Source organism: Rhinolophus hipposideros (assembly GCF_964194185.1).
Source record: "Rhinolophus hipposideros genome assembly, chromosome: 5".
Lineage (NCBI taxonomy): Eukaryota > Metazoa > Chordata > Mammalia > Chiroptera > Rhinolophidae > Rhinolophus > Rhinolophus hipposideros.
The window spans coordinates 2,302,801-2,328,304 of NC_138051.1; the positions used below are offsets into that span (position 1 = coordinate 2,302,801).

Sequence of the window (25,504 nt, forward strand, 5' to 3'; positions counted from 1 at the left end):
TATTGCTTTTATGGTAGATAATTTATGCATCTGGCTCAAAATTTCAAATGAAGTCAAACTCCCACATTTGTTTCTCGACCACCCAGTTCCCCTGCCGAGAGGCAAACAATGGTGGTTTCTCCTTTATTTTTCGGTGGGCATTTGAGGCATACACAAGCCGCGAGGGACACATCCTCCTCTCTCCTCTCACTTTTGTTTATACAAGCTAGCATGCACGGTTCTACGTCTTACATGTTCCGGTGAGCTGTGTGGCTGACGTCATCCCATACCAGCACCTGCTGCACCTCCCCACGTTTCGTCTTGTGGCCACAAGTTCCAGAGTAGGAATGATCTGAATTCATTGACACCATCTCCCGGTGTCAGACAGTGAGGGTTTTCCTGTCTTTTGCTCCCATTAGCAGTGCTGCAATGAACAGCCTGGTGGAGACATAATGTCATATACGTGAACGTGTCTGAGGGACAAATCCCTAGTAGAATTGCTGGGTCAGAGGGGAGGTACATATGTGATTTTAAAAGATATTTCTAGAGTGCTCTCTAAAGAAGTTGTATCCATTTACGTTCCTCCCAACAACATGAGGGTGCCCCTCCCCCACACCCTCGCCAACCTAATAGGTGAAAACTTTCATTTCAGTGTTGTTGGATTTGCACCGCTTTCCCTATGAATGCGGTTGAGCTTTTTACATTTAAAGGCATGTGTGTGTGTTTGTACTCCGTTTTTATCCTCTGCCCACTTTTGTGTTCCTGGTCTTTTTCTAATCAATGTATAGGAGCGCTTTATATAACATATTAGGGGAAGTAGCCCTTTGCTCTATGAGCTGCAGATAATTTCCCCAGTTTGTTTGTCTTTTGACCTTGCCTTTGGGCTATTGCTAGGTGGCATTATTTTTCTCTAGTCAAACTGACCAGTCTTTGCTTGTATGACTCCTATGTGATGTGTGCTTTGCTCAGAAGGGCACAGGACCACCCACCCTCAGCCTCCCCACACACATCTGTTTTATTTTGTCATTATAAGAAGCTTGGAACGACTTACAAGGTTTTGTGAGGGCAACTCGTGCCCTCCAGGAGATCCCAAGTTTCGGGGAACACAAAGTGAACTCACCGTTGCAATTCTGTGTTGTAATAAATAAGAGGAGGCACATGGGAAACAGCCTGAGCTGGCCGGGGAAGGCTTTCCAAAGACGGCACCCAGGCACAACGGAGGCGTAACGAGGAGTCAGCTAGGTAAAGAATGGCCTTCCGGTAAAAGTGGCAGCACGTGCAAAGGCAAGCAGCAGCAGGGCCTGGTCAAGGTTGTCCTGTCTGGCAAGAGGACAGGGAGCCCTGCAGGGCTGGCAGTGTGTGCTAAGGGTAAAGCTAGGAAGGCAGGCAGGGCCCAGAGGGCCAAGCACGTATGGCCTAGGAGTCGGGCCTCATGCTGAAGCAATGGGGAAGCGGCAGAGGGACACAACAGCCACGTAGGGTGAAGGCAGCCGGAGTGAAGGCTGGGCCCTGCCTCACAGGCTGCCGCCTCACCTAGCAGCAGCCAAGGCAGCCTACTGGGCTCCAGGCTGCCAAACAAGCGTGCACGCTTCAGACCCAAATGTTCTATTCTGTCAGACTTCCAGAATTCTATAAAATTGTCAGGGAAGCGAGCATCTTCTCTGAGAAATATTTCTCCCCAAGATGATGACAACTTCAAGAACTTTTACCTCTTAGTGGGGAAGACAAGACCGTGCTTATCACCCCCACCTGGGCCCCTCTGGCAGGTGGGGCCAGGTTAACGCAGTTTGGGCACTAAGCATAGCTCAGGGAACAACGGAGCTCTTCAGCCCCAGCCAGTTCACCCAGACACCCATTCAGAAGGGGCAGGAGGGGTGCCCGACTGCCAGGGTGGAGTGCTAGCCCCAGGGATGGGGTCCCCAGCTGGCCACATCCAAGGGAACATCTTGTTCCTTCCAGCCAATGGGTCAGTCCTACTGAGTAGCCACAGCTGTCTTCAGAGCTATCAGGCAAAGGCCTACGAACTTCTGTGCCCCTGCGACCTTTCACATTAGGCATTTTGTAGCAGGACTCCTGGGCAACTGTCTTCCTGAAGCGTCCAGCACAGAGCCTGGCCCACAGTCAGCACATATAAGTAAATGGTAGCAGTTCCTGTTAAAATTGGAAAGCCTCACCATGTGTTAGCAGGTTGCTGAGGGAATGGAAGGGCAATGTAGACAGAAGGGAAGCTGGAAACAATTTAAGTGGAACTTTGGGGTTGTCTCTGGATTTCAGCTACCGGGGCCCTCCCCAAAGAGCATGGTTCTTTTTCTTTTTATTTTTTTAACATCACCAACAGGTTTTATTTGTCACCGTGAAAAGTCTGAATTTTAAACAGATTCTTGGACAGGGACTCGTATCCATCAGCTCGTTCAACATTAGCACCTGTCTCATCCCCAGTAGCTTTCCCAGAACTGCCGCCTTCACCATGAAGCTCCAAGAGTTCTCCCTGTTCAAACTTGGGCTTCTTCAGCATTTTGACTTTTCTAACAAGGACATCGTGGAGTGGATAAACAGATTGGCAGGCCTTTTCTATGTCTTTTCCAATGCTATCTAGAATCAATGTCCAGACAGCACTTGACCATTTCTTTCAAGTCATTTGTCTGCACCTCTAAGGTCATGATTTCCATCATCTTCTTCCAGATTTGCTGGACCTGTTGATGCCAAGCATAAGAGGTCTTCCAAATCTGATTTCTGTGTTTTTTAGTAAAACCAACACAGCATCAACGAAGCAAATAACCATCCGTAGTCTTGACATCAACATGAGCTTCAGTCGTGGTCGGCCATTTTCTGACCATGCAGCACATTTTCTCACAGGTCAGATCCAGGCCATGGACATGAGTCAGGCAGTTTTCGCCCTGCACATCCTCAGTAATTAACTTGAGTTTTCTATATGCAACTTCGTCATTCTGCAGATTATCTAGGCTCACTTCAAACACACGACCCTTGAGACCATCAGATGCAATTTTGGTTCCTTGAGTTCTCGTGACGAGTGCTTTCCCAACATTTCTTACATTGAACACAGCTGGTGCCTTCACAGCATACCGATCTTTCTTAGAAAATGGGTCAACCACTTTCTTCTTGGCTCCCTTCTTGCAGCCTTTCGTAAGGCGTTTGTTCTTGCCGACCACCATGGTGCTGCTCAGTACAACTCACGCAAGACCTTAGGCGTTTGGGGCAGGGAAGCCAAGAGGCTGGTTCTTGATGCTGCTATTTTAGTTATATTTTCTTTAGTGCCCTAAGGCAATTTTATCCCGATGGGTCACTTGATTAAGCCCAGCGTTGTAGAGATAAAGCCTCTTGGGGACTGTTGGAGGCCTTGATTCCAGCCAGCAGACTTCCTGGTACCCCCTCAAAGGCACCTGTATGCATGCGTGGGGTCCCACCTGGAAGGCAGGAGGGCAGGAAGCCAGCCCCAACCTCAGCTCCAAATAGGCAAACCAGCCCCTCCCCACTGCAACCACCAAAGAGCAATTAGGTCAAAGGCCAGGCACAGAGGGTTTCCAGGGCTGAGCCTGTGTCTCTGGAGTCAGCTCCCTCCAGGCCCTGCCTCATGTGGGCTGTTGCGGGGGTCGGAGGTGCAGACACTCAGGCCCCGTCTCAGTGCAGCAAAGTTGATGAGGACACCAGGAAACAAAGGGCCTCGTTCCAGAGCAGGTCCAACCCTGCTGGCTATGTACCTGTCACTTGCATAAAGGGCCACGTCCACTTAGGGTCAGGATTTTAATTTTCCCCAAATGAGGCAATCTATTTCAGCAAACATTGGGAATGCTCACTGGTATGTTTCTACACCTAGCTTTAAGTCCCATTTATTTGGCATTTACGATGTAGCAGCCACCCAATGGGGTGGTTGTTCTGCACAAACCATCTCATTTCATCCTCTCAACAACTGGGTGAGGCTCGGATAACACAGATCAGGAAGGTGATGGTCAGAAAGGCTGAGGCCTGAGCCCAGTCCCACTGCCAGCACAGGGTAAAGCTGGCATTTGAGCTAGGGGCTGTCTGGCCTCAGAGCCCTTTGCCATTACCCTCCATATGACATGGGGCCCAAAAAGTAGCAGTCAGTGGTCGGCGCAGACCCTTCCCCACCCATACCGAGCAATGCCCCTGGTCACAGACAGGCTGGAAAGGAAAACAGAGTCTCTCAAAAGTCACTTTATTTCCCAGTACCCCCATCTCACAGTATGGTCTGTGGGAAATCTCAGGGTCTTGCCACCTCACAGGCTTTCCCAACTCTGCATAGTACCTGGGCACCAACCAGGGAGCTGAAGCTCCAAGGGCCTGGCCAGAGGCCCACCACGCTTGGGATCTCCAGTTGAGGCTGTTTCTAAAAACAGTTCCTGGGCACGGTATAGACTCAAGGTGGGTCAGTCTCTCCTTGAATCCCCTTCCAGGGACACAGGGACAATGTGGCAGCTTGCTCCTCTGGCTTGCTGGGCCCATCCCAGGAAAAGGTGGGGAAGGGCTCCAGACAGCGAGCGTCTCTTGGTTGAAAGAAGCTGAGACGTGGGCCTTGACAGCTAATGCAGAGCAGGGCAGCCCTTGGAGGCTCAGTGAAAGCCAGTGTCCGGCATACTGTGCTGCTGTCCACACCCACCACACAGCCTGGCAACACACTGGGTGCAGAGGGACACATGGGACCGAGATCCTGGGTTCAACTCTGCTGGAAGCCAGCGTGCTGGGAGAGAACTTCCTTCACTTTGTCCACAATGGTGCCCACCTCAGCCATGGCACCTAGACCTAAGGAGAAAAATTCTGCTGGGACCCTGCAGACTGAGGCAGAGCACCAGCACCCACTCCCACCGCACCCAGCACCTCGGAGCCCAGTGCCTGAGAAGGTGGGCCCCCCTGTCCGAGCCAGAGACCCCCCAGGACACGTTCTAGGAACAGTCCCCACACCGTCCTGAAGCATACATGCACACATGCCAAGAATGACCCCAGCACCTTCCACAAACATTTCACTTAATCCTAACACCTCTGAGTGGAGGAACGGGGACGTCTATCTCCCAAATGACAAGCTGAGCTCGGAGGAGAATGGTTTTGGTGAGGTCACCAAAGGCTGGCCTAAACCCAGAGGTGACCCTGGGCCGAGGACGGACTATGAGCCTGACCAAATGCCCACCTTCGTCGCCACACACCAGCTTCTTGGCCACACAGGGGATCTCCACGTAGCCAAAGGCCTTGAGCTGGCCCACCTGCTGCGAGGTGATGGGGTGTTCCCACATGGCGGTGTTCATCGCCGGGCAGAAGAGCAGGGGCTTCCTGAGGTCCCAGGCCCGGATGACACAGGTCTGTGAAGAAGGCCCCGGGTGGGGGGAGGGTGCGGCTGCTCAGCCTGCCACTCCCCCCGGCCCAACCGCCCCAATCCTACACACCATCCTCTGGGCCACAGCCAGCCTCAGAATTGGGAAGACTGGGAGCTTTGGTTTGCAGAGAGCTCCCTCCTGTCACTCAGGGGTGGGGCCCTGTGTCCTCGCTCCACCCAACTCCCCACAGGCTGGGGAGCAGGGCCCCACACACCGGCGGTACTCCAGCAGCCACCTCAAAGCAGACTTCCTCTCCTGTGCAGAAAGGTGTCCCTGTGCTCAGACACAAGGCTTCTCTACAGCCAGCCACACCTCGCAGGCAGAAGCAACCCTGGGATCCCAAGGTCTGCTCTGCAGTTACCCTAAAGCTCAGGACCAATCTCCTCAGCAGGTGGGGCGCATCTACCCCGACACTATCTCTACTTCAAGGCCTGGCACAGCTGTCAAAGAAAACACCTCTCTCACATATACTTTCTCATGAGCCCCCACTGCAGCCCTGCACGAAGGTGCTGTCCATTTTGCTGATGGGGAAGCTGTAGCCCCTGGAAGAGGAGTCATTGCTCCAGGTCCCACACGCAGAGAATGAGCCGGGGCATGAGGCTCTGCACGACCTCCACCATACCTCGCAGCCTCACTCCCACCCAGTTTGCAGGCCATCTCATCAGGTCACAGATCAGAGCAGCTGTGAAAGGGACCAACCAGCTCACAGGCTTAGCACTGTGGGCTTTGAAGCTGCAGACAGCTAGATTCAAATTCTGGCTGTGCTATCTCCTGTTACCAGCCGGGAGAACCTGGACAAGTATTTAATGCCAGGGTCTCAGTTTCCTCTCTGCAAAGCCCCTTCCCAGGCTGGTTGTGAGGACTGAGGGGGGAAATGCTTAAAGCCCCTTGCACAGGCTACAGAAACAGCAACTGCTGTTGTGAGCACAGGCGCAGGCTCCTGGGGCAGAAGGCTGCCTGGGGAAGATATGAGCTCGGCCCAGAGGAGTGGCTCCCGCTCTGACTCCCCAGGCAGCTCCTCCTCCAGTGCCCTGGGCCCCTTGGGGAGACAAGCTGGCACACCCCTTTCCTGAAGTGGAGCCTGAAGAGGGAGGAGTCCAGAGAACAATGAAATGAGCAGGCCAGAGCCAATGCCTCGCTGGCCTCCCCGGTGCCTCTGCCGGCTCCTGGGGACAGGAAGGAAGCAGGACAGTGCACGCAGGATCCAGCTACTCGGTAGCCCCAGACACCAGCATGTGTTTCCCACCAAGACCTCCCCATTCGGCTCAGAGTAGACAGGTTCATACACACTTCCTCTTGGCCCCGTGCCATCTGCTGCTTCTGCATAAGTCATGGGCATACCTAGAAGAGCTTCCCAACTGCATGTGGGGTGGGGTGGGGGTGGGCTGGGTTTTCTGTGGGTCCCAAAACAAAGCACACTGACCAGAGCAGAAGACCATGCCCTCGCTGTGCCACCTCTCCAGCTCTGCCCAGTGCATCTCTATCTTGCTCAGCACTTCCTGGACTAACCACAGCTCCTCCAAAGCTTCCAGCAGCAAGAGGCACGAGGCGGCATCAGTTCCCACGGTCACATCTGTTTGGCCAGCGCTGTGCTCGGCACCTCAGGCCCTGCCCCTGGGAATCCACTTGGCAGAGAGATGGCCTGGGACCTGGTCAGGAGGCCAGCTCCCAGCTAGACTGGTGACCCGGGAAGTCACCTCCTCTCTCTGGGTCTGCTCGGCCAGTTAGCACAAAGAAGGGGCCGAGGCCTGAGACGGCCAGAGGCCGGCGCAGATGCCAAAGGCTGGAGGCCAGTGCACAGGTTCATACTCCTAATGCTGTTCTAACAGCACCCCACGTTCTGGGCCCTGCACAGAAGAAGACCTGAAGGAGGGAGGTGGCGGGAGCCATGGGCGATGGGCCAGGCCGGGGCTTAACCCCTAGGGGTTGGGGCTTCACCCACATCTGCTGGCTGCTGAGCAGCAGTGGGGAGCCTGGAGGTTTGATGACAGGCTGCTGGTCACACATGGCTAGGACCCACTTAGCTTCCCGGGCTCCCCCGCCCTGTCAGCCTTGGCACCGGCCCCACTGAGAAGCTTCCCGATCACACTGCCCCCGGCTCGCCCACCTCTGTGTGCCCCCACCCCACTGCTGCCACATAGTCTGCACGGCTCCTCCTCTGGACACTCTGGTCTTATCCAGGTGAAGCTTAGGTCCTGAGGAGATTCTCTGAGCAGTGCCTTTCGTACCCTCAACAAGCGTAGGAGGAGACTAACTTTCTATCTGACCCCAAACAATGTTGACCCAGCTTCGTTCTTGCCTTCATCATATTAAACTCTAAGAAACACCTGCTGTTTGCCAAAGTAAAATTACTAAGTAACTTCTACATACAATAAGTATCTAGTGAGCGCCCACTATATACCCAGCACTGTGCAAGGCTGACTCCGCAGTCAAAGGGCTCACTGGGTTAAGACCGGACCACGCACCACAGCAGACGCCTTTCTCGCCAACCGGTACGAGTAACCAAGCCTTCTCCTTGCAGCCTGTGAGCGCCCTGTGTCTGTGTCCCTCAGCATGGAGCCCCATGCATGGGAGGTAAAAGCTCAGAGAATGAGGAAGGGGGTCAGGAGGCAGAGGGAGGGAGGAGAGAGAGCACGCCTGACTCTTCTCAGGATGATCAAATAAGCAAAGGCTCTTTAAGTTCAGTAGCTCCCTGGAAGTCCCTTAGGCCCCGAACAAGCCCCACTTTGTACAGCTGGGCTTCTGTCCCTGTCCTGCACTACCCATCAGCGCCCACTCTCACCCTGTCGTTCTCCTCTCTTCCCTTCTAGTTTTCCACAACACACAGGAAAACCGCATCTCCACCTGTGGCTAAAGCCACAGGAGAGATAAGTGTGCACGAGGGACCATGGGGAAGTAAACAGGCTTATCAGTTGCCCACGTGGATATCCAGATCCTGGGGAGAAAGAGCTGAGGGGGGCAGACAATGGGGCTTGGCAGGGAGGCCGACAGAAGGGCAGCTCATGATGAAGGACAAAGGGAGAAGGGCTGAGCGTCAAGGGGCAGGTGAGAGGTGGACTTGCTCAGAGCGCTCAGGACCAGTCTTCTGCCCACTTGCCAGAGCGCAGGTTGGGGTGGAGGGGCAGGGGACTGTTCTGAGCAAACCAGCCCACATGGCAGGACTCCAAGGCGGCAACCTTGTCCAAAGACAGTCTGTAGCTCAGCAACCTGGGAGTGAGGCCCAGGAGGGAGGAGGGCAAAGGGAGTCACTCACAAGCAAGTTGTCACAGATGCCACTGGCCACCTTCCCCAGAGTGTTGGCATCAAGTGGAGCCACCAGCATGAGGTCTGCCCACCTCCGCAGGTGAATGTGGAGAACGGGGTCGGACCGGCACTTCCACATCTGGCAGAGGGAAAGAAACGGGGTCACTGGCCAGCCACTCTCTCCGTGTGGGGAAAGGAAGGGGGAGAGGAGTCCACACAGGCCGAGGACACCACATCGAAACCCAAGGGAGACCACCTGAGCGACCCCTGCCCAAGTCCCCTGCCGTTGCTTCTGGCAGCTAGGCTGGTGAGCATTGGCTGTGGAGCCAACAGCCTGAGAGAAACCAGGCCTGAGGAAACAAACGCCCCTTGTCTCTCTGAGCTATTCCCTTTATGGTTTGGTTTTCAAGAGAACTGACATCTGGCAGGGAATTCCTGGCCCGTCTGCTTGAGGCAGATGCTTGGGTTGTCCGAGCCAGTGGAAGGGCTCTGGGGCAGCGAGAGAAGGAGGGGGTGGGGAGGGGAAGACGGACCAGCCAGAAACGTCTAGGCTGAGAATGTTTAAAACTGCCTGGCAGGGTCCCCTGTAAGGCCCACCCTCGACACCTGTGAACTGGCCAGTGCCCACCCTCTGTGGGAGAGCAGCTGCGGGGCCCGGCAGCCATGGGAAGTGAGGCCCTGTGCACAGCCTTGACACGGGAGCCACGTGGACAGGCTGGTGGGAATAGAGCTGCTCTGTGGCTTCATCAGCCCAGATAAGTACAAGGACACTGGACCTCAGGCACGAGGCCAGAGCTGAGCTCGGCCTGGAGCAGGGGAGGCTGTGGGCCAGAAGCGACACACATGTTTTCCTCATCGCCTCTGCCCCGAGGGCCCTGGCGCTGACTGGAGCCTGGCCTGTCGCTGTGGCGACCAGGACCATGGCCTGCAAGAGACACTCCCGTCCGTCCTGTCCTGTTGTCAGAACACGTGGACTCAGCCCTGGCCGCACTGACCTCCCATTCATCGGTGTCGCTGTAGAGGGTGACGGGGATGTCCTGGGGGCTGTAGAAATGTTTGGCTCTTTCAGTTGTGACCACCGCTACTTCCAGCTGTCACCAAGACAAAGTGGGGGGGGGGGAGGAGAAACTGTTACCAGAGCCACCCCTGGAGGCCACATGAGGCCAGGCCAGGAAAGCTTTCCTCATAGCCAGGCTACAGAGAGGACTTCTCCCTCCCTGGCAGTTTGCATAGCTACTTCCTCAGTCACCCAAAGGTCAGGCCCCACCAGGTGTGGCTGTTTCACTTCCCTATCTGAGGGACGACTGACGACTGAGTCACCAACCAACCAGTGTATATAAAGCTGCAGGCTACTGCAACTCGGGAGGCGTGAGGAGAGGCAGAGCTGACCAGGAAGCAGGCAGAGGCCCTTCTTGAACTTCTAGAGACAAGGACTCACAGGCTGCAGACAGGCTGCAGGCAAACCAAACCCAGGCGGCCTCCACTCCTGGGGCAAGAACAACGTTTACCTTCACACTACTCATTTACCAGATGAGTTCATAAAGCAAACAGGGGCTGGTTGCGGAGGCTAGCAGGACGTGGGACTGAGAAGCAGCACAGACAGCGTGAGGCTGAGCTGACCGGAGAAGCTGCGCGGGAAAGCTGACAGGGGACGGGTGTCGGAAATCACAGGGTTGGGGGACAGGTATCCAGGAGGGAGGACAGTCAAGCACAAGGGCAGACTCATTGACCAAGCAGAGCAAGGGTCACGGGTGGCAGTGTCTGGACCAGATCCAGCCTGCAGACATGCTGTTTGGCCGGCATGGAGTTATAATAAACACTTTTGAGCCAATATATGCAAATCAAAAAATAGAAAATCTGCCTTCTCTATTATTATTATTATTATTATTATTATTAGTTTCAGGTGTACAAAACAACATAGGGATCAGACATTCACACCCCTCACAAAGTGATAACACCCCCAGTCTACTACCCACCTGACACCATACGTAGCTATTACAATGCCATTGATTATATTCCCTAGTCTGTACTTTACATCCCCTGACTATACATTTTTAAAACTGTATTTGACATTCAACATTATTTTATCGTACTTTCAGGTGTACAGCCCAGTGATTAGGCATTTATATAATTTACGACGTGAGCCCCCGATAAGTCTAGCACCCATCTGACACTACACAAAGTATTTACAGTATTATTGACTGTATTCCCCATACTGTATTGCACATCCCCGTGACTATTTTGTGACTACCAATTTGTACTTCCTAATACCTTCACTTTTATCACCCAGTCCCCCAACCCCCCGCCCATCTGGCACCCATCAGTTTGTTCTCTGTATCTCTGCGTCTATTTCTAATTAGTTCGTTCATTTATTCTATTCTTTAGATTCCATATATAAGTGAGAGCATATGGTATTTGTCTTTCTGTCTGACTTATTTCACTTAGCATAATACCCTCTAGGTCCATCCAAGTTACTGCAGATGGTAAGATTTCATTCCTGGTTTCTCTTGAAAACCTGAAAGTTCTGTGCTGGGCCCACATTCCTATTGATGCCTCGATGGTACTAACAGCTACCTCTGGACGGGGTGTGCCTGTGCCAGCTCAACCTAGTGCCCAGCCCTCCCTATCGTCTCACTGAGGCCCCCACTGCTCATTCGTTTCCTGCCTGCTATGGGGCAGTGTTCTGAATGCACTGAAGAGCAAAGCTGGGAGCAGGGGGGAGAAGTGTCAGAGAGGCAGCCTGCAGGAGAACTTCAGAAGCCTGGTGTTCCCAGCTGGACTGGAGAGCTCTCTGGCCTACCCGTTCTCCCTCTCATTTCCCCGGAGAATCTACCATACTCAGAACTTATACAAAACTCCAGAGACCCTCTTAAAGGTGGTTTAAACCAAACTCCCACTGAGCACTGGAGTCCCCTCTAGGACAGCCCTGAACAAGCTTTGTCTAGTTCTGAGCAAAATGGCCTATGAAAGCGGCTGCCATCCCTCCATTGAAGCAGCCCTGGAGATGCCTCAGGACCAGCACAAGTGGAGAAAGCAAAGGAGGCGGGATGGTGCTGAGATTCTTAAGGTCCAGACAATATAAAGTAAGGTCCACGTGGGGCAAGCACGGAAAGTTAAAGAGAACCGTAAGAAGAGTAACTTGCAAATGTGCAGAAAAACTTAATCTACACAATAAAGGACAGGAAAGGGAAAAAAGAAGCAGAGAGAACACATGAGTAGAAAGCATTAAATAAGATGGCAGAAGTCCTGATAAAATAGTAATTATAGTAAATATATGATGGGTTAGACTCCCTGATCAAAATTCAGATTCTCGTATTGGATGTTTTTAAATCCATTAATCACTTCAAAATGTGTCTAAATAGACACATTTAAAACAAAAGGATATGCAAAGGTTAAATGAAAGAATAAACTTTCAGTTCAATAAGGTGGATTAAACTCTGCTCTCTCTCAAAAGCCCAGTAAAATAAAAGGGATTTTGTACAAGGTATGAACGACCAAGAACAAAGAGAAGAGGACCAAACCAAATCAAACAAAGCAAAATAAACAAACAAAAAACCCAGCAGTTATGATATGTAAACACATTTTTGGAAGACGGAAGTGGAAGAAGGTATTAACAGATCAAATGAGATCAGATTAGAAGAAATCAGACGCTATTTTTTTTTAAATGAACATTCAGGGAACAAAAAAGTACTCTTGGAAATTAAAATTATAGTGAGATAAAAAACTCAATGTAAGTTTAGAAGAAATCATCCCTAAAGTAGAATAGAAAGAAAAAGAGATGGATAACAGCAGGAGGGAACAAAAAGAGAAAATCAGATCAACCCAAGAGGTCCAAAATCTGACTAATAATGAATCCCAGAAAGAGGACCGAAGGATAGAGGGGAGAAAATTACAAAAGATTTGAAATAAAGTTTCCCAGAACTGAAGAACGCAGAGGTAGGAGCCATCTTTTCTGCCTGTAGGGGTTTGGGAAGGTGTCCCATCATTAGGCCCAGGGAGCCTGGAGAAGCAGGTCCCTGGAACCATTGCAATGACTGCACACACAGCAGCTCTTCTGGAAGCCACATCCTCCTGCTGTTCTATAGGGAATTTGCAACCAGCAAAAATTCAGAAGAGTTCTTCTCACCGTGTTGCTTCTAAGCCACAGTCCCAGGCTGTGCCTGCACAGTTACTTCTGGGGTCCCAAAAGCAGAGTGTCACATTTCTCTGGTAAAGGCTGCCTTTCCAGAGTTGGCCCCGTTTGCTAGGTCTATGGAGAACTCCTGAGATCTCGGTCCTGTTCCTCTGGGGGTGTTCTCAGCCAGCACTATCACCAGTGGCCCCTGAGACCCAAATCCAAATCATAACAGAACAAGGTCAAGAACACATCCCCTCCACAAGGTCCACAGGCTAGGGGCAGGATTGGGAAAGCACCTTCCCAAGTAGGATCTTTCACTGGCTGTAAATGTGCTCACCTCACCAGGTGGTCAGGCGATAATCTAAGATTACATCCAAGGCCTCACTTAAACCTAAAAATACTTCACCTAATATTCACAAAAATAAACTAAAATTGCTATGCCTTATTCCCAAGGAGCCCAACCGAGCCCCAGCCGTTTCCTCAGTGCCTTTCTAACTGCTCGCAATCTGTGAGGCCCACCGGCCTTGTCTTCGTGGTAAACAGACTTCAGTCACCTCCAGCCCCCAGGCCCTCTACTGTCTCCCCCACATCCTGTAGGTCACCAACCACAACCTCAGCACCCCAAGACAGAACTTGCCCAGGTCAGGAGATGAATCACCCACTTGGGTTCATGTCCCCCCACCTCCATTTGTCCTACTTTTTCAAGCTCAAAAGAAAAGATGGAAACAAAAGAGTTCAAGAGTCCCTGCCATCGCTTTCTGTCCATCCTAAGGTTATGCCATAGGCCTCTAGCACCAGCAGGTCTGTTGTTCATTTTCCAAATACATGTAACAGCCCTCTTGGTCGCCCTGGGTTTCGCTGCAGCTTCAGCTCGCTCTGGAGCGCACTGTACTTTCCCCTTTGGTTACAGGTCCTCCTCCCCTCTGACCGCTTTCCAGCAGGCCGCCATCGCCGTTTCCGGTCACGGCCTTCTTCCCTCACGGGGACCACTTGTCATTTCTAAGAACTTCCCAAGTATCCTGAACAATTTCCCAGTTCATCCTCCTCTATTCTAAAATTTGGGAAGCTGCTTCCTGAAGATCTAGTTTTCCTGCTCTCCTCAATTCCCAAACCGCCTGCTGGCTCTCCAAGTAAAGACTGTGTCTGGGGCCAGCCTTCAGAAACATTCCCAGCTTGGTAATGGGCCTGTTTAGGGGCTCCCTCCTCCTCCAGCTCTGCCGTCCCTCTACGGATGACCCCCTCAGGGTCTCCGAGCCTTACCATGGCCTCTCCCTGGCCCCTGGAGAGTTCCAACCAAGGTTCCAGTAGGCCTCCCACCCTGGGCATAAGCCCCTGCTTGAAATCCTCCCTCTCAGCTCCTCCCCGTCTCTCCGTTGCTTCCTTTCTGACTACCCTCCCAGGTGACACAGTCATTGTTCGGGAACTTCCTGGGGTCACTGTCTTTACCCAAAGAGTAATGTGAAGAGTATGTGATGGGCCCATCTTTCCCGATGCTCCTCCCCAGACTCAGGAAACAGCCACCTCTCCCTAGCAGTGACCCTGACCCCAGTGCTGTCCAGCAGGCCCAGACCAGTTTTTCTGGTTTAAGAGAGATGTCCCTTGATCTGATTCATCAGCCCTGTCGGCTTTGTTCTTTCCTTTTCATTTTCATTCACTCTGCCAAAAGGTCCTGAGAGCCAAGGGCCCAGCCCTGGATTTGCACACATTAAAAACCAACAAGTTGTGTTACCTTCTGAGATACTGAATAACTCAGACTATCCACTCTGACCTTCCCCCAGTGGGTGCCAAAGCAGCCCAGGCAGGGCAAAGGGCTCCTGAGGGCAGGGATCCTCCCGGGCTTTTTCTTCCACCCTCCTGGGTCCTGGCAGAAGCAGGGTTGGGCATTAAAACAATCTCCCACATACTACAGTCTTCCCGAAAGGCAGCTCAGTGCTTGGTCCCCTGGTGAGACTACTGCCAACAGTTTTTCTACCTACTGTTTTAATCCTGAACCTCTGTGTGATGTGTCCAAGGCTGGCCCGACCCTATTAAATGACCTGCCTGCATTTTGCCTAGCATTTGGAGATTCTCTCCTGACACCAGCTGGCAAGTCTGGGCTACTCCTCTCTGCTGAAGAGACATTAGCAATCCCATCTGGGGTTCCTGGAGTCAGGGAGGGGAAACACAAACAGAATTTGGGGTGATACCTCCTCTTCTACTTTTGGGCCCCTCGTCTGTCCCAGGCTGCTTCTGGGCAGATTACCAAGGAGACCTGTGGAGAAGCACTTTCGCAGCCACAGGAGACAAATCCTGTGGCCTGAATGTCTACCTCCAATCCCATTTCTGGCCTCCACCCACTATAACCATGAGCTAGTAGCACCCCCGCCCCAAGTTATGACAACCAGAAATGTCCCCTGTGAGGGAAAATAACCTATTCTACAGAATTATACAACAGAACTCTGCAGTCACGGAAACATGTCACATCTGTGCTGCCTGGTACAACAGCCACACGTGGCTATTGAGTACTTGAGATATGGCTGGTGTGACTGCAGACCTGAAATTTTTATTTCATTCAATTTTAATAATTTAAATTTAAACTTGAATATGGCTAGTGGCTACCGCGGTCGATAGCACTGCTTTGGTCTGTGCAAGTGAAGAAGAGCGCCAGCCGGCAGCCCCAGCTGAATGGCTGGAAAACAGCAGGTATTTCCAGGAGGGTGTGTACCGACGGCTCCACAGGCTACCGATGAGGATTCTGGATGGAAGCACCAGCCGTGATGACTGAAGCTGCCACGAGGCAAGGAAGCCTGAGCTTCGGCAGCGTGGGCCTCTGGCCGGCAATGCCGCGGAGGCCCCAGGCACAGGGCCGGCCAGTGCGGACCGGCAGCGCCCATGGCCTGGGAGCCCGACAGGGAGCGGACCGAGCATGAGCATGGAGGTGGCAGGTGTACTCTAGGAAAAAGGAGTCTTGGTGCCCAGGGAACCAGCACATGGGTGTGAAGCCTCGTTAACAAATCCCCAAATCTCCCGAAGGTGTCTGGTTGGCTGAGACGTGTCCCGATGGCTCATAGTGGCTCATAATGTCTCAACTAGCAAACATTTACTGAGCCCACTATGCACATGGAGGCCAGAGCTGGTCAGACAGAGCTCTGCCCTCAGTAGAGCTCAGTCTAACAGGTGGGTGGGCATATGTAACCCCTGGCCAGACAGCAAGGCAGGCCAGGCGAGAGTCCACAGTGCCTGGGGCTTCTCCTCCGCAGCCCCACTTAGCTCCAGCACAAAATGCCCGCACTCCAGGTCTGAGTTCCTCGAGTTCACTCATTGACAGGAGTCTGGAAATCCAGTCTCAAGCCTCAGTTCTGCCAACTCACTGGCTGGGGGATCTCAAGCAAATCCCCCTTCCTCTCTGGCCCTGCTTTTCCCTTTGAGCCATGAGCCACTCGGACCACATGGCCTCCAGGGGCTGGGCCAACCCATGGTGCCATCCCAGCCCTCTTGTGACCCTTGTCCTTTCCCATGAGGCTCTGCCTCCAAACAGGCCTCCTGGGGGAGCTGGTATTCTGGTTGCACCAGCCCTTTCTGCCATTCAAGCAGGACTGAGCTGCCAATCCCTCTGTGTCCTTCCCCAACCAGAGAAACCTCAGAGGCAGACTGCAGAGGCTCTCCATGGGAATGTTGTTCTGGGGTATCAGGGAAGAAGCCTGGGGTATAGGACCCCTCGGCCTGTGCTGGCTGCCTTTGGCCAGCAGCCTGCAAAACTCATTCCTGGGAAAAGCAGGCCTGGGAGGAAGGGGCCAGCCAAGCCAGCAGAGGCCTGGGTAGCTGTCTCGGGCCTGTACAGATAACCAGCCCAGTTTCCACAGCAGGACCACAGAGCAGGCAGGTGGTCCCGCCGGAAGAAACAAAAACCTCAAACCAGGCCTTGTTTTTCATGCTTGCCTTTCCTCCGTGAGCATTGGGGGGGTGGGGGAGGGGAAAGCATAAAGTCACAAAGAATGTTCCATAATATCCCCACTGAAAGCTCCACTGACTTTATAAATAAAAGAAATATACACAGAGGGTAGAAAATTAAAATTGAACAGAACAATATAAAATGAAAAATGTGAGGCTCCCTTCCTGTCCCATCTCTCCACCAGGGTAACCACCTCCATGGGGAAAATTTCAGGCAGTAACTCAGGTCTAACAAAAGGAATCCTAGTGTATACCAGGGGTGGCCAGCTTGTGCTATAAAGGGCCAGCTACTATTTTCGGTTTTGTCACAACTGCTCAACTCCATAGCAGCAAGACTGCAGCCACCGGCAACACATAAATGAGTGAATGTGACTGTGTTCCAATTAAATGTGATGGACGCTGACACTGGAATTCCACATACCTTTATGTGGCACGAGATAGTCTTCTTTTGATTTTTTTAACCCTTTAAAAATGAACAAACCATTCTTAGCTCACAGGCTGGACGACGGCGGCTCTGGCCTACGGGCCACACCTGCTGACACCTGCACCTGGCTCGTGCACTTGCATTTCACAGGTTGTCCCACGTCAGCACAGAGACCCACTCATTCTTCTAAGGCACCGCCTCGGAACCTGTGGACATGCAGTACCAGCACTACGCCACACCTCTCTGTTACTGGACGTTTCCTTTGTTTCCAGTTTTGTTTCTGTTTTGAAATGATCAACAACGCTATAAGGAACATCCTTACACATATGGTCAACTTTTATAAACATACCGCATGGGGTTCAGGCCTATGTGTGAATCAAGGGCTGTGCGCAAGTGTGATTTCTCTAGACATTTACCAAACAGTCCCCTAGAAAACGGAATGTACTTCACACTGCATATGAGTGCAGCCCTCTTTCCCTCACCCTTGACAGCTCTGAATGTCCCGATGGACATTCTGCATGTTTATCCTTCTCTAAGCCCACAGCCAGCCAGCTCCCTGAGTGGGAGATTTTCCCACCTTTACATATCCCCTTCTGGCTCTGTCCTCTGACGCCTGCCCTGGCAAAGCGAAGGAAGTGCCTGTCTTCTCCTCCCAAGTGAGAAAGATGTCAACCAAAGGGCAGAAACTGACTGAGCAGACAGTTCAGACGTAAGTGCCACCCAATTACAGGATAATTATGGAACTTCAAAACACCCTGAAGCCCTTCAGCCCAGGACACTCTCTCAGGCTGCCTTTGCGTCGTACTCCTTTGTGCCCTCACATCTAGAATCATCTACGACAGGTGCCAGAACCTAGTTCCAGGGAGGGTGTGGCTGGGGTCTTGGAGATGGACATGCTCCCCACTTCATTGCGCAGATAAGAAAACTAAGGCCATAAAAAAGAAGGGACTTGCGAAGGGCCCTGGGTGAGACATCCTCCGCTCAGCTGCCTGTCTTGAGGAAGGGCCGGCCCCGTGATCCAACTCTCTCCACTTCACATAGAGGCTCCAAGGCTTCTTTGCTGGTGGTCCATCTCCCCAGCTGCTGGTATGTGGTGCTTGAAGCCAAATCCACTCCTCTCCGTCGCCCCTACCGTCTCCCCAGTCTGGCGCTACGCAGTGGCTGTCCTGGGATGCCTGGACACACGGGTGAATCAGGAGTTAGGAGCCAGGTCTGCAGACCATCCAGCTGCCTGCAGCCCACACCCCAGCTGCTTGTTTGCTAGTCAAAATCTAGGAATGCCCCAGGGAGCGTTGGCATGTAACCTCATGAGGGGCGAAGAGCTGAGAAGGAACAAAGGCTGCTCCTGGGGGTGATGCAGAAAAGGCGAGCTCAGAATCATCAGGGAGGTGGGGAAGTGCTGGGGCACAGGCCACTGCCTCGGACCGAAAGGCAGCCTCCCTGCTCCTGGCTACCAGTACCTCACAAGGACCCCAACAAGCGAGCCACGCTCTTTGGGGAGCTGTCTACCTGCAGGAGGAGAGGGCCGAGAGGTAAACCGGATGTGGCCCTCCACTGGGGCAGGTAGATGGTGAGCCCCGCAGCTCTTCCCACAGGGACTCTCTCACCATCCCAACACCCCACTCCACACAGCTGGCCCAAAGGACATGACACCAGGGGAAGAGGGGTAAGCACAGGAAAGTGTTACGTGCTTCCCTGTGCAGGGAGCAATGCCGAGTTGTTGCACAAGATGGCAAACTGTTTCATCTGTGTCCCCCTCCCTCAGCCTTGACAAGAGCTTGAGGGGATGGGTGGCAGTTGTTATCCTTATTTTAAACCAAGAAAGACATGTTCCAAGAGGCTAAGTCAGGACGTCCTTCCTCCCTGGTCCGTGCCCTCTGGCTGCCTGACTTTCGACTTCAACTCCAGCCAGAGAGGAAGAGCTGAGTCTGGCACAGCCTGTCCCTCAGCGGACTAGGCTACAAGGACTGGGGTGGGCTGGAGAGCCCCCCTGCTCCAGGCCACCCTCTCCTCACGCCCCTAAAAATATAAATGCTGTCTGCATGGGATGGCAGGAAGCGTGGAGCTGCCATTTCCCTCAGCTCTGAAGCTGCCCATCTGTTTCCTGGGATAGGACTCCCTGCTCCTACCCACCCCCAGTCCGGAAATTCACTTGCTCTGGGGCTATGGGAAAAGGGAACTACATGGCTCCCTGCCTCACCAGGAGGCATGGGCAGAGGCTGTCGCTGCTGCAACCCCTTCCAGGCCTCCCACCCGCACAGCGCTAGCTGTCTCCTACCAACAGTTCTGGGCACAGGAAGGGTGGCAGGCCCCAGGTGGCACTGCCCCAGCAGCACCAGTTCCCAGGCTCAGAGCAACAGAACTCTCTTCCTTTCACCCCCTCTGGCCTGGCTGACATCCTGGCTGCCTGCTTCACTGCTTGTCCCAGCCTGGGAGGTGAGGTGAGGGGCTGACTTTTTGGGTAAAAGTTTGTGGAAAGTTAAAAAAAAAAAAAAAGAAAAGAAAAGAAAAGAAAGAAAAAGAAACAGTGGAAGACCTCCCAGCCCCTGCCTGGAATCCCAACACGGCCATCTGCAAGTGAGCAGCGCCCCCTGCTGGGCACACCGCGCACATGTACCCGTGCCATCCGCTTCAGGTGCTGTGCAGACCCAACAAGGGCAAAGCCCTGGGCCCAGGCACTTAGCACCATCCCACCAAGCTAGTGTCCCACAACACGATTAGCGAGAGACACAACGGATGTTTCCACATCTTAGTCAAGATTCCTTCCTCTCCTAAACTCCAGTCGGGCTCCTCTGAGCCACTTTTGCGACGAGGCCCATCCTTGAGCCTTGTCCTCAACAGCAAGAATCCTGCTAAGTGGTTTCTCCAGAAGGCCCTACGCTCCATGCCCATGCGTGAGCAGCCTGGGTATGTCTCCTCAGGCTCTCATCCCCCAGCACTCCCAGAGGATGTCTGACCATCCTGCCTGCCTCCAGCGAGAATCGTTGGGCGCTTTAGCCAGAATCCACCCCTGACTGTTAGTGTTTCTTTTTAGTAGTTTTCCATCCACTGACATCCACCTGCTCCTTGGCTATAAATCCCCACTTTTCCTTATTCATTCAGAATTAAGCCCAGTTCTATACTCAGGTCTCTTTTCCTTTACTGCAGTTTTTCTGTATGAAATCTGTTTTTACCACTTTAATACATCAAATGAGTTTTAAAAGGAAGGAAGCAAAACCACATGGGCTGAGGCAGGCCCTATGTGCATAATTTGGAAAGGCAGAGAAGCAGAGGGCAGTGCAGCCTGGCAGGGGCTGGCCAAAGCCAAGGTCATCTCAGGGTGGGGGGTGGGGCGGTGGGAGGCCAACAGAACAAAGAAGGCACAGGGACCCCAGAGGAGGAGGTGGGGTTGTCATCTCATGCTGTTGATTGTTTAAAGCCTTGAACTTTTCCTGCAGAAGAATCTTCCACGGAACGCCAACGGAGAAAACTGATCAAAGTTGAGGTGGTCTGGCCAAGGGCAGGGGGCTAAGTCCCCCACCCCCACACACCGTGGTAGCTCCTGGGCATGTCTGAATACTTGAAGGAGCAGTTTAAACCAGAGCTGCAGGCAACGCCCCGGAGGTTCCAGTGCATCTGGCCTGAGAGGACAGCCATGGTGTCTGAGGACAGAGCCACAGTGTCAAGACAGAGTGATCACGGGGACAGGGAGGCCGAGGCCACTGAGACTTTGCTGCACTTCCCCGGCTAGCCCTCCATCCACGCCAGCACCTCAGGGAATCTCAGGGCCAACACATGGAAACTCAATCCCTGCATTCACTGGAGAGCTCCTTTCCCAGCCTCCCCTCGAGCTCTGTCAACAATATCTAATCTAGCTCCTGGTTACACCGTGACACTGGTCTGTGTCCTGTGTCCCCGTCATACCAATGCACACAGAAGACTTCCCCAAACACCACAGTTAAGGAAAACCCCAGGCACTGAATGAAAATGAGCTGGCCCCAAGCACAGCACCTGCCTAATGTCAGAGGCTGCCACGCTTGTGTAGTAAGGATACTCACGCCAGGAATGTCCAAAAGTCTGGACACCAGAAGAGGCACCTTCAGGGCTGCGACACTCCCAGTGACACCCACAAGAACGTGGAACTGTCTCTCTAGCAAGGGCGCAGCAGCTGGGCATGAGGCCTTTGGTTCCATGTGGGGGCTGGTGGCTTCCTGGGAGCCTGCCAGAACGAGGCTCCACAAAGCTCTTCAGGATTTCGGGTCTAAAAGCAGAACAAGGGGCCCCCACTTCATTCACACAACCAAAATGTATCGAGCAGCCAGTGTTAGACCCTGGGTCTTAGCTGGGGTTCCTGAGAATCCGCAGTCCCAGGTCTGGGAGCAGTTTGATGAGGTCAGACACCCTCAGCACACACACACAGCTCAGTTACAATGTAGTGTGACCAGTGCTGTGAGGAAGGCCCATACCAGAGGCTGTGGCTGCCCACGAGTAACTGTCTGAGGAAGTCAGAGACCAAAACAATGACATTCAGGTTGTGTCCTGAGAGACGAGTAAGTTTTCCAGAGAAAGAAGGAAATAACTTTGCAAGAAGCAGCAATCTTGCAAAGACGAAAAAGCTAAAGGAGGGTAGCAGGTTGGGAACCAGAGTAGCTTAGCAGTGCGGTTCAAGTGTGATGGGGGGTGGGGAGGTCAGGCCGCAAAGTCAGATCAAGGGCAGTGTCAAGGGTGGTGAGGGCCACGGGGAACTTTCATTTTGGAAAGATGGTGCTTGGTGGCCATGTGGAGGGGACCCTGGTGGTGGTGACATTGGAGGGGACAGGGTAAAAAGCTGCTCTAGTGAGCCAGGCCGACGACAGAAGGGAGTGGCAGGATGGGGTGGGTTCCAGGGATACCTGTGAGATGGAGCCCTAGGCAACAAGGGGGTCTGGGTGCTTTAGGGAGTGGAGAGGTTTGCCTCTGCCCGTCCCTGTAGATCACACTGGACACCACTCCACAAATCCACGCCCAGGAAGAGACGAGCATAAAGGGGAAGCTGGCCACCCTGCGAGACCAGCTGCTGGTGTATTCCGCTGGCAGCTGTTGCTGGAAGGGAGTGCCCATGATCATCTGGCTGACGGACACTCTGCAGGCAGGGCCAGCAAAACCTACTCATTCCAATCACTGATTCAATTCATTTATCAGTTTCCTCACCTCTCCCTCTCCACTGCCCCACCACAGCCACCACCACCAGCAAGCTCCCTGAATGTGTGACCAAGTCTACTTGCCAACCGCCAGGCACCTGGTGGGTCCTGAACATCTGCTGAGTGAATAATAAATTGTACCCTCTGCAGCAGGGTGGGGCAGAAGACAGAAGCCGGCCTGGGAATTGGAGCCCTGGGCCCTGTTCATGGTTGTGCTCTTGACCTGGGGTGCGACCTTGGCCCAGGGTACTTCTGTCCCCAGACCTATCTCTTCGTTTGAAAAATACAGAGGTAGAACCAGGTGATCTTTAAAGCTCCTACCAGCAGAAACCTTCTGTGTCAATGCAGGGAAGACAGTGGTACGTGCTCTCCATACTAGAGGGTCCCAGAAGATGCACAGAATCAGGAGAGGGGACACCAAGGCAGACCCTGAGGGGGAAGTGCCCACGAGGCACCCTGTGGCTACCTCCATGGCTGCACACCCATAGGGGGTCCTCCTTTTCACTCCACAGGCCCCTGGGCTCCCAAGGGCCTCTTTGCCCAGTATTTGCCTTCAAGACTCAGGTACATACCCACAGGAGCTGAGGATTGTGTTTGGGTCCATTATCCCACTCCTACCTGGAAGGGTCTCCCAGAGGCCCACACCCTTCTCTGAAGGGGTTAAGCACTGGCCAGTTCCCTTCAGCAAGACTCCCCCGAAGTTCCGTTTGCCGGGGACCTCTGTACCAGGGCCCTGCTTGCCCAGAGCAGAACTGTGTCTACTCGGGGACCTGGGGAGCCCTCTAGAGGGCTTATTGTCCAGTGTCTTCCAAGAACTAATCAGCAGGCTGATTAGCACTCACAGGTAATGGGAACACATTCCTGACTCTCCAGGGAAAGGTACCTGCCAGGTCTCAAGCCTTGACCTTGTCCCACCCCAGCCCACTGGTGCTAGGACAAAGGGATTCCTGCAAAACCAGAAGCTGAATTGCATTTCCAGCCCCTGAAACTCTTCCACATTAAGCTGATCTCAATCCTAAGGAACAGGTCACTGAAGGCAATCAGTAAACCTTGGGGCAGAAATCCATGCTGCTGACTTCATCTAAGCAGGTGGCATAGCACCAGACTGACTCCTTGGCCTACTGGGCGATCTTTGCTAAGGACCAAAGCCTACCCCCCTTTATAGAAGGGGTAGGGATTGTTTGAGGAGTAGTAAGTGGGTAACTTAAGTGACATTTCAAAGCAAGGTCAAATGGATTCAATCTGACAATCCCGTGGAAGGTGACAGCTGGCGGTTCTTTATGTTCATGGTTAGAAAAGATCAGATCCCAAAGTAGTAAGTACTCTATCCAGTCCCCGTTAGAACTATCCACCTGCACAGCCCAGGTAGCTGTGGACAGCACCTCGTTTCGCCGGCCTCTGCCAGCCTCATAAGGAGCTCCTGAGCAGCAGGAAGAGCTGGCAGGCAGGGAGGTCATCACAAGCTGGTGATCACTGAGCCTGACTCCCGGGGCGCCAGCCATGCAGGTAAGCCACAGGCAGGAAAACGGCAGCTTCTCCGTCCTTTAGAAAGACCAGGCCAGAGTGAAGAACCTCAGCTTGTATAGAGCCTCGTGGCGTGCAAGTCTCTGATGAGTTTAATTATGGCGGAGTTAAGTAAAGGTGTCAGGGGTACCTGCCAGTCACAATGAGGGCGGACGCGCGGCCAGGGCAGAAGCAGAGCTGAGAACGGGCCAGACGGCAGCGCAGCACAGGGCTGACGAGGGGCTGCGCGCAGGACCGCAGGACAGCAGGACAGCAGGACAGCAGGACAGCGGGGCCCGGGCGGGGCGGGGCGGGGTGGGGGCGGGGCGGGGCGGGGGCGGGGGCGGGGCGGGGCCCCTGGACGCCGAACCGGACTCCCCAGCGGGACGGACGTGCGGGCCGCCCTGCGGGCCCCGGCTGCGCTCGGCTCACCTGCCCCGGGACTAACGAACCACTTGCGCTCCCCAAAGTGTCACCTGCGCCCAAACCCAGTCACTGAAAGGAGCCCCACGGCCACAGGGCGCGCTAAAGCCCTTCCCGCCAGGAAAGGAAAGGAACTGTCCGGGGACAGCCGCGCCCCGGCGTTCCCAGACGCCCCACCCTGCTGCCCGTCCTCGGCCGTGCCCGCGGCCCGCGGCGGACAGACGCCGGCAGACAGACGGACGGACGGACGGACGGACGGACACACAGGTGCGGCCGCACGCGCGCCCACCCGCGGGACGGCGCGGAGCCGGCCCAGGACCCCGCGCGGCCCCACCCGGGGGGCTCCGCGGCCCCCGAGGTTCCGGCACAGCGTGACGCTTGTCCCGGACGGAACGTGGCCTCGCCGCGCTGTCGGCGCCAGCGAGCACCCAGGCTGATGCACGCGGACAGCCGCGGCACCCAGGCTCCCGCCCCCTCGCGCCAGACCTAAGAGCTCGCACGTGGGCAGCCCCTCCTTTCCGGAAGCGGCTCGGGGCTTTCAAAGCAAGCGGTCACGAGTGGGGGACCTGACAGGGCCATCTTTGAACCAGAATAAGCGGCAATGCACAATCGCCGAGCAGCGCAGAGCGGGGATGGGGGTCAAGATACAAACCCACTCAGGCTCCAGCCGGGAAGGGGTCCCTAAATGTTCCAGCCCCACGGTCACAGCCAGGAAAGTGACGCCCCACAAGCGCCACAGCCCCTACACACACACACGAAAGTGACGACACACACGCACAGCAGTAGGCCCACAGTCGCAAGCGGAGCTTCTCCGGCCTCCCTCCCGCCCGCCGCGAGAACTGTCTCCGAGCCCCTTGGACTCCTCACCCGAGCCAGGCGTGTCTGGGGACAGCCCCCAAATATCCCGGATGGCCGCTGCCTTTCGCGCTGATTCTGATTGGCACGCAGTCTCACGAGAATATCTGACAGACTGCGTGACCGCGCAGCCTTCTGGGAGTTGTAGTCCATTTCTCAGCCTTCTGGTAGTTGTAGTCCGTTGGAGGCCTTCTGGTAGTTGTAGTCCGTTGGAGGGAATCCTGCCGAGAACCCTGGCTCCTGTTCTTGGTTTTTCAGATGCTTTCACCTGGGCTTCGCCTAATTGTCCGGCCTCCTCACTCCACACCCCCATCCTACACATACACACTGCTCATTGTTGGGGTACTTAATACTGAATATTTATCGAGCCTTTTCTATGATTTAAGTGCAGTTTACAGAAAAGAATCAGATGCGTTTCAGTTCTAGGGACAAGCAGGGTCACAGAAAATTACAGAATAAGGTCCTCCATAAGGAAGTGGAGGGGCCTAAACACCTAGAGGCAGGGAAGGCCGCTCAGAGAAGGACT

General features: G+C 53.9%; 1 protein-coding gene and 1 pseudogene across 10 annotated transcripts; both read right to left on the reverse strand.

Moving 5' to 3' along the window:
• Positions 1 to 2,348: 2,348 nt before the first annotated feature.
• On the reverse strand, positions 2,349 to 3,152 carry LOC308497371 (small ribosomal subunit protein eS1-like; annotated as a pseudogene). Its single transcript has one exon. The product of its transcript is annotated as a small ribosomal subunit protein eS1-like (transcript).
• Positions 3,153 to 4,158: 1,006 nt separating this feature from the next.
• Positions 4,159 to 25,213, reverse strand: PPCDC (phosphopantothenoylcysteine decarboxylase). 9 transcript variants are annotated; one of them, XM_081048004.1, is made up of 7 exons: positions 24,991 to 25,059; positions 21,076 to 21,278; positions 17,992 to 18,213; positions 9,563 to 9,658; positions 8,578 to 8,706; positions 5,141 to 5,309; positions 4,159 to 4,758 (listed from the first exon to the last, which is right to left on the reverse strand). In XM_081048004.1, exons 2-7 carry the CDS (start codon positions 21,208 to 21,210, stop codon positions 4,673 to 4,675), a joined length of 837 nt encoding a protein of 278 aa, XP_080904130.1. In that variant the 5' UTR covers positions 21,211 to 21,278; positions 24,991 to 25,059; the 3' UTR covers positions 4,159 to 4,672. The 9 variants fall into 9 exon arrangements, with proteins under 9 accessions (XP_080904130.1, XP_080904133.1, XP_080904129.1 ...); XM_081048007.1 differs by lacking the exon at positions 17,992 to 18,213 and adding an exon at positions 23,580 to 23,739 and having other exon boundaries at positions 24,991 to 25,058; XM_081048003.1 differs by lacking the exon at positions 21,076 to 21,278 and having other exon boundaries at positions 24,991 to 25,213.
• Positions 25,214 to 25,504: the final 291 nt, after the last annotated feature.

Bases quoted from the DNA above. Each gene is read 5' to 3' on its own strand.
- PPCDC (XM_081048003.1), bottom strand. From the start codon at position 25,131: ATGGACTACAACTCCCAGAAGGCTGCGCGGTCACGCAGTCTGTCAGAT. The intron at 18,214-24,990 runs GTGAGGAGTCCA...CCGTGTGTCCAG, and splicing joins CCCAGACACGCCTGGCTCGG to GCATCCCAGGACAGCCACTG. The intron at 9,659-17,991 runs GCAAGTCCCTTC...TCTTGGTGACAG, and splicing joins TGTCTCACCCAGGGCCCTTC to CTGGAAGTAGCGGTGGTCAC.